Source organism: Lampetra planeri, chromosome 7 (genome assembly GCF_965212315.1).
Source record: "Lampetra planeri chromosome 7, kcLamPlan1.2.h2, whole genome shotgun sequence".
NCBI lineage: Eukaryota > Metazoa > Chordata > Hyperoartia > Petromyzontiformes > Petromyzontidae > Lampetra > Lampetra planeri.
In genome coordinates this window covers 3,905,735-3,919,331 of record NC_136113.1, presented here as the reverse complement: position 1 = coordinate 3,919,331, position 13,597 = coordinate 3,905,735, and the positions used below count along the sequence as shown (strand labels likewise).

Here is a 13,597-nt window from a genome sequence, read left to right as displayed (position 1 = left end):
TGAAGCGCTCTATGAAATACAAATCGAGGGCGTGGCTATGCACGACAGACAGACAGACAAATAATCCCTGGTGGGCAGTGTGAAACTTGTTCCTACCTGTATAAATAAGGAGGATGTTAACCTCACTGATTTTGTGAGTAGAGCGTCAGTCTTTAAAGTAGCAAGTTCCACATTTCATATCCACTGCACGAATGGTATGGTGAAGGTGGCGTATGAATAGTTCAGCTCGCTTGAGCCAAATGTTCACTGGATGGGTTTACCATGTGTCAGTTTTAATTCGCTTAATGAAATCGGCTAAAGGGATGCGTGGAAAATGGCTTTTGTGAAACTAAAGTTTGTTCCCATGAGAGGAATGGTGTGAGCTATTTTGAATGTTGTGATCTGTGTGTGGCTTGTCATCTTGGCAAAATTATTTTGTGTGTGTTTGAGGCGTTGGAAGTTTTGTGCCACAATTGATTGTGATTTATGTGTTTTTTTATATCTGGAATCTTGCCATAGAAAGTAAAGTAACAGCCTCGATGGAACAAGTATTTAAGGGCCAATTGACTTGGTCATTGTCACCCTACTTTATACGGTATCTGTACTGATCCAATTGCATCAATTTTTCCGATTTAGGATGATAGCTACTTGTGTGAGTGAACAAAAAAAATCCCACCCCTATGATGTAACATGCTTGTTGTAGGTCGGCCACTTCTGCATAACCGTATACGTGCACTGTTGTCTTGTCCAAAGTAACCAGCAGTATTGAACACGCTCGTGAAGCGTGGTTTAAGTGGCGGGCCGTACGTGCTGTTTGGTAAGGCGTATGGTGCACGGCTGTGTGTTGTAGCCGGCTGTACGTGCTGCAGGGCGGCTTGGCACAGCAGGAGTGGCGTGTACCCAGCCTCCTCCATGCCCTGCTTGGCTACCTGGAGCCCATGCTTACGCAGGTGTACAAGAATGTACGCGAGCGCATTGGGAGGTACTAGCTATCTATATACACACACACACGTAAAAGTGTTGCACGTAATGTTGAGATTTTTGTTTTATAATGATGAATGTCAAAATGTTGTCAGCATTTTGTAATGCTCGTCTCTGTTAAGTCTAGAGCCATTGGCATAAATTCCACATTCTTATGGTGGAGGCCCGTGAGTCCACGTGATAATCTGCTCAGTGGAAATTGAGTTGTAGAGGTTCATTGTCGGATGCTTACGTGCGATTCGTTTAACTCTTGCACCCGGCCCCGCGATCCTTCCCCTGTGCCGCGCAGCGTGCTGACGAACATCTTCATGCTGGACGTGGCGCTGCCCAACGGCGTGGACACGCTGTCGCCGCGGCGCGCCGAGTTTGCCGCGAACGTGGTGCAGCGTCTCAAGCCGCTGCTGGAGCTCGACGAGGAGATCTCGAACCACGTGCTGGAGGAGAACGGCGGGGGCAAGGAGGCTGACGAGGTGGTGCAGGCCATCAAGCTGCTCAAGACGGGTGAGCCCGGCAGGCAGCTCTCGCCAATTATCCCCTGTGCCGCTTTTGTTTTGTTGAAAGGTACAGCAGATTCTCGATTAGCCGCGTGCGGTTTATCCGATTTTGCGGATTAACCACGGCACCTGAGATTTTGACATAAATTAATAACTTGTGGATTTTTCCTTTGCCCAAATTAATAATCTAAAAACAGTTATACATTGGTATTCTTGAATATGTTTATTACAAGTTACGTGCTTGAACTAAACAAATATGTGTTCCGGTTAATCCGAAATCCACGTGATCGCTTTTGCAGTACAGTAGTTGCATATATTTAAACCGGTGGGTAGAATTTGATTTATTTTGATTGGCATGCCTCTGCTGCTATCCACTTAGTGGGCGGAGTCTTCTGCGTGGGAGCAGGAAAGGATTTTTCAAACCTTTTTAAGTGAGGGTGTGCTTTTGTATGGACTTTTGTAATAAAACAAGATCAATACATTCTTTCCTACAAATTTTGATTTTATTAATTAAGAAACTCAATTTTATTAACTTAAACATAACTTATTAGTGGTTTTTGGCAAAGAGATCAGTGGAAAAATATTATATTTTTGGATTTTCCGCAATTTTTAATTATCTGTGGCTGTCCTCCCCGTCATTAGCGTGGATAATCGAGAGTCTACTGTATTTATCGTTCCACTTCAAACGTGAGAACCAAATATAACACGAGGATGAGCAGTGCGCTAAAATACGTAAAACGGCACCATTTAAAAAGTGAACATTTGTTCTGTTGAGAAGGTGAGACCCCCACCTCTGGAGAGCAGGCAAAACATTTTTGATGAAGTGAGAATTGTGTTTTGATTGCTTGCTTGGAGGCACCCTCTTGATGAATGGCTGAAATTAGAAATAGTGTGTCAAATCAGCTAAACAATACGATTAATGAAATTGAGAGATCTTTGTTTTTCATCGTTAGCCTCATCCTACCAATGATGTAAATTACAGGCGTTTGTTCGACGTTTCGCTTTTAACTCGAGAGCTACGAGTAGGAAGCCACTGGAGATTTGTATTTTTTAATTTAGATTTAAAACACATTTATTCAAACTGCTTTTTGTCTTCTTGGTTCTTTCGGTAAAGTCACGTAGAAGGGAAGTAATTAAATAATAAAAATAAAACATAATAAAACAATTCTCACGACGTTTCGGCCACAACGCAAGCAGCCGTCCTCAGGTGAAAACCAGGTCTGTCGAGGCGACAGCATTTGAATGACGCTGTCGCCTCGACAGACCTGGTTTTCACCTGAGGACTGCTGCTTGCGTTGTGGCCGAAACGTCGTGAGAATTGTTTTATTATGTTTTATTTTTATTATTTAATTACTTCCCTTCTACGTGACTTTACCGAAAGAACCAAGAAGATGAATCCCTGCAGTCACGAAAGTTTTAAATCGAAATTTAACTGCTTTTTGTGTTTAGTTATGCGTGTCCTTCCCCCACACCTCCGATTAGCACGGTTGGCTACGTACGGTGCGAAAGAAGTTCAACACACATACGTACATAGCACTAGGGATGAGCCCCTGTGGTGGCGAGACGGCGCCGAAGCAAGTGTCTACTATCACTCACTCAATCGATCAATGATGCCTCGTCACATTTGGTCTGTGTCTGTGGCTCTAGTGCTGAAGTGGCTGATGGCGAGCGCTGGGCGCTCCCTCTACTCCACTCCGAAGGAGCACCTACAGCTGCTACCACTCATTTGTAAGGTATGGGAACAGTCATCACGATTTACACCATTGCTACCTCATTTGCCAGTAAAAAATATGATAATTGTTTTTTTACCCTTTTTATCTAGCAACAAAACTGACACCTTTTTTACGAGGAGTCATGTTTGCATAGACCACAATACCTGCAGTCATAATGCAATTGTCTTTGCATTGTCTTTGAGTTGTGCGCCTTTTGGCGTCATCTGGTCCAACCCATGTGAGACTAGGCTCTAAGGAAAGCTGTCTCGGGTGTGGACCAATCAACTTCAAGGACAGTGCATACATTATCAGAGTTGTGTTTTTTGTTTGCATTATGACTGCAGGTATTGTGGTCTATGCAAACATGACTCCTCGTAAAAAGGTGTCAAGTTTTGTTGCCAGATAGAAGGGTAAAAAACCAATTATCAATCATCACGATGCCATGGGCAGGTCGTGCCCGTAGGTGTCCACTGCACATTTCATTGTTTCCACTTTCCTTTGTCTTGTGCCAATATGCTCATTTAGTTGCACATCTCTCTCGCACCAATCTCTTCTGTAGTCAAGCCATTCTATGTTAGGTCTACCTCTTTGTATGGTTCCTTCCATTGTTCCTGAACACACTATTAAGTTTCATGTTGCTGTCCATCCTACACGTGTGTCCAAATAGTGCCAGTTTCCTTCTTATCACTGCCTGCATCATCAGGTCATCTTCTATGTGCAACCTTTTTCTCATTTATATGTTGGTCCTTCTTTGGGTCCAGTTTAGATGCAGTATCCTTCTGCGGAAATACATTTCGAATGCCAATATCTTATCTCTATCAGTCTTTTTCAAGTCTCGTAGACATAAACAGCTGTACTGGACATGCATGTTCTTAAGATGTTCAGTTGGTCTTGTAGCTGACTTGCTTGCTTCTCCAGATGTTATTTGAATTCTGCCATTATCCCTTTTGCCCTTGCGATCCTCACTCTTTTGTCTTCCGTGCAGTCGTTGTTCCATGTTAGTCGACTTCCCAAGTGTACACATTATTTTACATTCACAATCCTTCACACTACGGGAATAATAGCATCTAATTAATATTGATTCATTCTTCGAATTCCCTGTGCATACACTGAAGAAAACAAATATAAAACGTTTGTGTCACCGAGCTCAGCAGCAGCAGTCAGTCAGTCTGTAATGTGTTGCTTGTCCATGTTGCAGATTACCCCAGTGGAGAACGATGCCAGCTACGATGAGATGAAGAGCGATGCCAAGTTGGCGCTCTCACTCGTGGCCCAGACCCTGCTGCCCACTGACCACGTGCCCATCATCTTCAAAATGCTCGAGCAGGTGACCCGGGCGTGCACGAGCACCAAGCCTTTACGTGGTGTCTTACACACGATGCCCTGCGGTGGCGAGATGTTACCTACCTCGCCTGGTATGCAAGAGGTCATGGGTTTGATCCCATCCCTGTTGCCTGTAGAGTTGGAGTTTGCGTGTTCTCCCCGAGGTCTCTTGGATTTTTCTCCAGGTCCCTTGGGTTTTTACCTCCACATTTAGAAGCGTGCATGTAGAGTATTTGGCTGCTATAGATTTACACATGATAAGCCACTTAATTGGGCTATCACTTGTGACCAGGTCGCTTCTGAAGAAGAGTTATACAGCTCAGTGGACCTTACCTGGTAAAATTAAAAGTTTCAGTTTAGTACTTTAATAGTGTAAGGGTATGCAGTTACTGCAACTACAAATTACCCGGGATGTACCCGTTCTCGTCAGGTTTAAACCTGGATAGTGTTTGGAGGGGCGACCACCATGCAGAACAGGTTTTACAGGCTTCGGGGCTACCTGGTGAGCAACATTGGGCAGTTTAACTTTTCCATTGTTTTGCTGAACTTCTGTGCTGTCACGTTTATGCTGGCTGCTTTCAGCCCACAATGATGGTGTACGGTCATATTGCCCTAATGACCCGCCACAATGTGAGGAAGCCCCCATCCAGTGATGAATTGCCAAAGGGTTTTAGACATGTATGTGTAGTAACCACGATGGAGTGTGTGCGCGTGGTTCAGAGTGCGTGGTGAGGAGCGGTAGTGTAGTGGTTCGCGCACTGCACTACAAACCCGGTGACCCAAGTTCGATTTCCACTCACGACCAAAAACAATGGTGAATATTTGAACCGGTCCTGGGCCTCCCCGAGGTCGACTTAGGCTGAGCACGTTTGGCTACGTATGGTGCAAAAGATGTTCAACATACATACTTACAATTGATTTACTTGTATGGTGTTTAAACATAAGCACTGGGGAGATAAAGGCAGCCAGATATAGTGTTGACCACCCACTCCCTCGTGTGCTGTGCCAGACTTAATATATTGCTTGCTTTTCGCACTTGCGCCAACATTCTGCTGAAGACTACATGTGGGGATCTTTGTCTCTGTGGTTCGCAGATCTCGTGTAGCAGCTCGTGGCATGCTCGCTACACGGCGCTCATTTACCTGCAGGTCACGGTCTTCTACAACCTCTTCCTGTTCCTGGCTGACCCAGAAGCCGTGTGCTCCATCCGTAAGCAAGTTCTCGCCTTCCTGCAGGACGAGCAGCTTGAGGTGCAATACGGGGCGCTTTTACTCTGCCAACACACACACACCCGTACAGAGACAAAGATTCCCCGTGTAACCTTAACAGACTGTTGGGGCAAGTGCTGTTAGCAAGCACCTAATGAAGGCCGGCACTGCACACGAGGGGGCGGGTGGCCAGCACCACGCCCGGCCTCCTTTGTGGCGATGTTTACACAATGAACCAGGTGCTCAGTTGAAGCTGAGTCGACCTAAGGGAGGTCCAGGACCAGTTCAGATAATTATCACTGGTGTTGGCCGTGAACGGGAATCGAACTTGTGTCTCCGGGTTCGTAGTGCAGTGCTCCCCACACGCACGCATACACGCATGCATGTCCGCAGTGGTCGGCACTGCAAGTCTTGACCGACTTGCTCAATCCACTTGTCTTGAGCCAGGGGTGTTGGACATACGCACGCACGTTAGCAAGTGCACGTGATATATACCCATATGCACAAACAAAATGCACTCGGCATACTCGAGGGTTATTATGCACAATTTCAACTTGTTTGGATATAAAAGCGAATGTCGGTGAAATTACGTGTCACAGGGCTAATTAAAGTCTGCTGAATGTAGCCAATTTATGTGCACCTGGGTCACTTTGCTCCCAGATGCATTTTTGGAAGAGTGCCAGTTTTAGACTCTCCGTATAAACTGTAGCCTCCGTACAAACTCTAGCGCACTGTGGTTTTACTCCCACTTTTTAATTGTGACCACGTAAACGTTTCAGATGGCCAGTTATTTTGCTTGCTTCCCAAAAGATTTTGGGAAAAACACCTAACTTTTACGACACCTGCCATGACACCCCAGCGCATCTCTTCACTGCCGCACGGGTTTCCATCACACGTTGGCTTTGTCCATGGTAAGACAGGGGCCTGCCATTTAGCCTGCTGATGTGAGCCATAAATCAGTTACCATAGCAACCCCGCTGAAATCTCCGATTGGGGTCCCAGCAGACTGGCTAAGCGGTGCAGTCAGGTCGCAGTGCCCTGCCGGTCGCTGTGCCATCTTCTGGCTGCCGCGTCGCACCTTCTTGCATGGCAGCGACGGCGGTTCATGTCGCACCCGTTGACTCGTGTTTACAGCGCCGAGTTGCGCAGTTTGTCGAAAAGTGATTGCGAGAGTGGTAATTACAAAATTGGTGCAGTCCGTTAAAAGGCAGCATTTTCGACATTGATGAGATGCTTTATATGCATTCAATGTTCATAGAAAAGTGGTAACGGTCGTGTCACAGACATATTGTTCTTTGTTGGAATGAAAATGCATGAAGTTGACTTTTACAGAAGTGAAGTTACACGGAACCTGATTTTCACATTACCTGGGTGTTGCTAAATCTGGTGTCTTGAAAATCTCATTGTTTAGTTTTATAATTTTGTACATATATAAACGTAGTTTTTTTCACGTTTCATTACTGTCATTGAATCTTAATTTGTCATTGGTCATTTTGTAGTGTAGATCTTATTTTCCATGTGGACAGAAAATGGGTATCTGTTAAGATCTCCTTGTGGTGAATTGTTCCTGGAAGTTTGGCCTTGCATGTATGCTGATCTCGTATCAGTATGCAGCGCATGACCCAAAGGAAAAGACACAATACCCAAGACGTGACCCTCCATCGCTCTCGCTCATTGTGGGCTAATCGTTATTCCGGTGAGAAGAGATAACCTCGGATGTCAGCGGAGACATGGATTTTCATCTTGCCTGTTTGGCAGTGGCAGCTCGTCGTTGATTGGAGTCTTGTTATCTTGGACTTGATGGGAACCTTGACCGTATTTCACACTTCACCGACACGAATGCAAAGAATGTTCTCATAGAGTTCTTGCGTTGGTCTTCAAAATACTCGAAGTTAACGGTCGTCCGCATGCTGCTGACCATTAACACGAAGGCATTGAAAGAAAAAAAGTAAATAAATGAGAAGGCATTGCATTTAATGACAATTTGGTATAAAATGTAGTGCATGCCAGCTACGTGAGTCGATGTGTTTAGCACTGGAAATGGGATTATGTATTACCATTTTATTATGCAGTTGCATTGAAAAATTTAAATCCTTTGTGCGTTGACGATGTCAAATTTCTAGTTCAACATGAATAGCCTTGATACTGCTTTTGCAAGGCACCACTTTGTGTTTGCTCCATACACCATGCCCTGCCATCGCGGGGCAGCTTAATACAAGTACCATGTCGTACAAACTCTGTCTACAAACATCCAAGTGGCAGCCTCACAACAAAGCATCATTACCCTTGTGATTGTAACCGACTGAATGTGACTAATGAGCATTTCATGTCTACATCTGATCCTAAGAATCGTTATCGCTTGGCTGAACTGTCACACAGCTTGGTTTGTATTAACATGTTACAATGCATCTGCATTCACACGACTGTGTGTTTATAGTGGATTGTGGGGAGTGGTAGTGTAGTGGTTAGCGCATTGCGCTCCGACTACCCGAGTTAATTTCCCACTCGCGAACATCGGTGTTGAATATCTGAACCAGTCCTGGACCTCCCCTAGGACAATTCAGCTTGAAATAAGTACCTGGTGCAGTGCATAAACATCAGCACTGCGTGGACAAAGGTGTCTCGGTATGGTGCTGGCCACCTACTTACTTTGTGTGCTGTGCCGGGCTTAATAGTTGCTCACTAACAGCATTTACCCCAACAGTCGGTTCGGGTCTTTGCCTTCATAGTGGTTTTTAATGTTGCATTTTTGACTCGCCCACAGTAAACGTTTTTTTCCCAGAAAAAAATATATGGCAGATACACCGCAAGATATGATTGTACTTGTATTCATGTGGAATGCGTGCGTGCTTGCGTGCGTGCTTGCGTGCAACTGGTGGTGGCGCAGGTGCGGGAGATGGCAGCCACGACCTTGAGTGGCCTGCTGCAGTGCAGCTTCCTGCACATGGACGAGGCCATGCAGAGCCACTTTGAGAGCCTGAGCCAGACACGCATGCCCAAGCGACGTCACAGGGAGGCGAGCCAGCCCATACCTGTCACAGGTGCGCTTTCAGTTATATTATACGAATTGTTTGTTGCAACAATAATTATAACTACACCAATAATTATTGGTGTAGTTGACGCACTCTGTTTGCTCTGTTCACCATGTCTTGTCGTAGTGAGGCAGATGATTGCCAGTGCCACGCTGCGCAATGATAATGCCAACATCACAACAAGCATCACCCTTTTGAATGGTGACCGCTGTGGAGAATATAATTTACCAAATGACTTATTTTTTTATTCAATCTCCACAAAAAACACCATTGGTTGGATTGTTTCTCCAAAAATAAACAATGAGAAAACTTCATCTTCTTGGTTCTTTCGGTAAAGTCACGTAGAATGGAAATAATAAAATAATAAAAATAAAACATTATAAAATAATTCTCACGACGTTTCCGCCACAACGCAAGCAGCCGTCCTCAGGTGGAGAACAGGTCTTTCGAGAAGACAGAGTCTGAAACGCCGTGTTTTATTTTTATTATTTTATTATTTCCATTCTACGCGACTTTACCGAAAGAACCAAGAAGATGAATCCCTGCAGTCAGGAAAGCTTTAAATCGAAAAATAAGAAAACTTGTTGTACGCCACAAGCAGAGGTTTTATTGATGACCTGAGGCTCGTGTGTGTGTGTGTGACTCGTGAAGACCTGGTGCGGCGCCACGCGGGGGTGCTCGGGCTGAGCGCTTGCATCCTCTCCAGCCCCTACGAGGTGCCCACCTGGATGCCCCAGCTCCTCATGGACCTCAGCCAGCACCTCAATGATCCCCAGCCCATCGAGGTAATCTGCGGGCTGCAGCATCACGACATCCGCTCGGAAGGAAATCTCAGAATAGCTTTGCGTGCTGGCTGTTTTTTTTTATCCATAATGAATCCGAATGTAAAGTTATAATCCGGCTCAATAGCACTGTGGTAAATTACTCGATTCGTACATGGCAAGCCACGGAGTTGGGTCTCGGTGGGGGATCGACTCCACACATCATCATCCATCTTGGGTCAATAAACATTAATATCATCTGGTGTTTAGTTAAGATCGATTGCCCTATTGGGAGGCGGACATTATCATAATTATGCTCGTTTACCCAGAATAGCCTCACTGAGTCCAATGACATTTTTCAGGAGGAACCTGCCAAGTCTTTGCAGGAAAGGGGCTATGATTGCTTGCATATTTCAATTGTGTAATTTAATAAGAATGGGGAATTTCCACTTCGATTTTGAGCTGCCAACAGAGATGAGCGTGGGCAATGTGAAAACACTTACAATTTTGATGAAATATTAAAATAAACACAGAACTGAGATGTAGTTAAGATATATTTTTTTTCGTGAGCGAATAACATTTTTGAAGACTAAAAACACATTTGCTCCTCGCGACTGGATTTTCCTTTTTTTTTAGTTGACGGTGAAGAAGACGCTCACCAACTTCCGACGAACGCACCACGACAACTGGCAGGAACACAAGCAGCAGTTCACGGACGATCAGCTGGTGGTGCTCACAGACCTGCTTGTGTCTCCCTGCTACTATGCATGAGCCAGCACGGTACTAAAGCAGGACAATATATTGCCCGGCATGCGGATTTATTAGCACACAGTGCATAGTCTAGCAAATTTCATGAACGCAACATACCAGTCAGTTGTGAACCTAGAATGTGAGTTTTAAAACGTACCACGCGGAGATTTACGCTTTTATCTATTTCAAACTGTTAGGACTGAACACAGTTGATCAACTTATTTACTTGAGAGATGTGTGTGTATGTGTGTGTTTTTGTTTCCAGATATTCTTTCGGTGATGCTTTTGGGATTGAGCCGTTGACCTTGTGGGACCAGAATCCATCACCAAAAGATTCCGTTTCCTGTTGGTGACGGCCAGCTAAAGTTCGTCCTGTGATGGCATTTGCATTGGCGTCATTGGGGATTCTGCATGATAGAAAAAACCGAGACATTTACAGGCATCTGAACATTTGCCTTTTTATGCACAATACTAAATAAATATTTACACTCAAGCAATACCCACAGTATTCATTTAAAGCATGTTATGCTCTGCTAAAATGTGACCATTAAATGGATAGTGAAATATTTCTGCGCCAGGTTTGCGAGCAGCACTGCTCTGCTCGTTTACTCAAAATGCCGGGTGTGCGGGGTTACAGTCCCCAACACGGACGGGGAAGGTTCGAATCCTTTCTCAGAGAAAGAACCTGTATATTGCTAGGTTTTCAATTGTTTTTCTTGATTGAGAGTTGCATTGTTGTTAATTGCAGTAGCTGATTGTTTATGCATTATTATTGTTTGGGTTTATCTTTTGTTTTACAGCGTTTTATTTTGGTTGTTGAAACCTGTTTACCTTTGAAGTTGTTGCTTGCAGCTCATTGTTCAGGGAGTAAGTGGACTTTGTGCGATGGAAGCGATCAGCTGGGCAACACACGTGAAAGCCAAGTTTGTGACCAGACAGACTGGTGGCATTTTGGTTTGATATTCTCAACAGGCGTTTCTCTCGTTGGGTTCGTTAAGAGAATGTAACGTGCTGTCTAGCGACACGAGGCGGCGTTTTCGGCATTGGCATTTTGATTTTGACTGAAAATGATTTTAATTCATCGGCCACTCAATCCCGGAGTCATTTAAAGGGTCTGATTGAGTGATTTATATTTTCTCGTGCCAAATGTTGAAATTTTAAACAAAAATATGATCGGTGCATTTTTAAACAAAGACATACTCGTCAGGATATAAACAAAAACCTCACAAAAGTGAGGTTGCTACGTGTGCTTGATCGGTGCACGCTTTTGAAACAGACTGCACATGTTGTGAGTCACCAACCCCCCCCCCCCCCCCGGGAAAATGATTTCATAATTTTGTCTAAAAGGAAATAAACAATTTTATCAAATCGTACATCATGCAGAAAGAAAGATGTGTTGCATAATGCGTTACTGGAGATCCATTAATTTTCTGTCATCGACATCCGAATGCACAACTCGTAACGTGTCCAGGCACACAGCATCCAATACATTTTGAGATGTAAATGCTGTGAAGCATTGATGTGGCGGTAAAGAGAAACATTATTAAATAATTGCCCATAAACCAAAATCGCGAAAGAAATACACAAGCAAAGGGGGATATACCTATACTTTTTTACGAGAATAAACGTACATTTAAAACAGATAATTGCTTGTAGAATTGGACCATGAACTTTCAAAAAATACAAATATTTAAGGGCAAAAAACGAGCTCTTAGTTCCCAAGCGAAGACCAAGCGACCAATGTAGAGCTAAAAAAAATAGTATCTACCCCCGATTTGTTGTGCTGTATATTTCCGTGGAACGTGAGCACATTCTGCAGCTCCTGAAGGCAGCTCCTGTTGCACGTGTAGATGGATAGTGGACATGATCTGTGGACTGAAGCATACGAAGTGTTCTCAGGATTTGCATGCAAAGGGCACTTAATGCCTCGACGACTTCAAGCGCCTTGCATCACACTTCTTTTTCAAGGATTTCATTGCCCTGCTGCAGTCTATCCGAGGGGACACCCAGTGGCAGCTGTCCCTGTGCGGCACGAGGTGAAGACGACAGCGGCCTGGAAATGAGCACGGGTCTGCCAGCGTGGGTCAATTCTAAGTGACGATAATTACATTCGATTTAAGGCGGAGGGGGAAAAATGCCAACGTGTTTTCCAATGTATGAATAACGCGAATGAAATGTGTACACAAGTATTCTGCGAAACATTGCTTGGCTGCATTCTGCAGAATCGAAATATCCATGCGGTCAATATGCCCCCTACTCAAAGGGGCTTTATGCGCACAAGTCACGATTACCTACAATGGTACAAGCTCCAATTCCACTTTGTGATTTAGTGCAATTTTACTGCTGAATTTTTTTAGAGTCCTTGCACACTCATGGGGTTTAATTGTTTCATTCTTCACTGCTGTATTCCAACATTTTCGCTGCCGGTCATCCAGCGTTGAACCACCAACAACATTGCCGTTGATGCAGTCTTGCTTCATTGTCCACTGCCCACGCTTGCCTGGTACGACTCTTAATTGGTCGTACTGCGTTAGCAGTCGTGCGAAATCATGCAATTTACACATACGCCCAACGTTATCGGCACGTCCGACAAGCGTGACGTGCCCTGCATAGCAAGCAATTCGCGTAGCAACGCAACGCGTGCTAGGAAAGAAGAAACATTGGCCGAAACATCGCACATTGTCCATTTCCCTCTCTTAGTGCCACTTCATAGACGAACGCGCCGAGTCTTTTTGTCGTTGCTGCTCCCATCCTTTTCGCGTGGTCTCCCACCATTTTGGCCCGTGTCGAGGTGTTGAAGGTCATGGTACATGCGCACACACACCCCGTGCTTCCCATCCCCGATGCACGATGCCCCCCGCCACCCCCCTAGTGTTGCGCATCGCCAGCACCGCGTAGGCTGAGCGAGAGAACGAGCGAGCTGACAGCTCCAGCTGCAGCAGACCGATTCATCATTTCGGCTGCCGCGCTGCAGTCGGTCGATTCGCGCTGCGAAGATGAGCGATGCTCTGTTTATTTTCGCACACTTTTACTGAGAGCGAGCGCTGCTTATTTCTCGCGGGCGTTCGTCTCTTGCTGCGGTCTTTTAAATGCGGCTTCAAAGAGGCAGCCGTCTGTCGGCTAGCGGGAAGGGGGGGATGTGTGTGAAGAGTAGCGGTGTCACATCGTAAAGCACGAGGAGGAGGAGGCTGCGCATCGCGAGGAGGAAGGGAAGACGTTGCCTGGTGGATCCTTCGAGTGGAGACCCGGGCTGCAATCACGCATCGGCCACCAACGCGTTCATCCAAATCCTCATTCATTCACTCATTCGTTGATGTTCGATCCGTGCGTTCTGGAAGAGGAGGCGGACGGAGACGC

General features: G+C 45.2%; 1 protein-coding gene across 2 annotated transcripts in view; it reads left to right on the top strand.

Moving 5' to 3' along the window:
• PSME4 (proteasome activator subunit 4) overlaps positions 1-11,613 on the top strand; it is a 37,424-nt gene extending 25,811 nt beyond the window's left edge. For both annotated transcript variants that reach the window (XM_078595989.1, XM_078595990.1), the window contains 9 exons: positions 830-961; positions 1,250-1,461; positions 3,102-3,187; positions 4,365-4,493; positions 5,584-5,739; positions 8,585-8,738; positions 9,381-9,514; positions 10,127-10,270; positions 10,506-11,613. In XM_078595989.1, the coding sequence (XP_078452115.1) occupies positions 830-961; positions 1,250-1,461; positions 3,102-3,187; positions 4,365-4,493; positions 5,584-5,739; positions 8,585-8,738; positions 9,381-9,514; positions 10,127-10,261 (1,138 nt within the window). In that variant the 3' untranslated portion in view covers positions 10,262-10,270; positions 10,506-11,613. The remainder of the gene's footprint in view (positions 1-829; positions 962-1,249; positions 1,462-3,101; positions 3,188-4,364; positions 4,494-5,583; positions 5,740-8,584; positions 8,739-9,380; positions 9,515-10,126; positions 10,271-10,505) is intronic.
• The last annotated feature ends 1,984 nt before the right edge of the window (positions 11,614-13,597 follow it).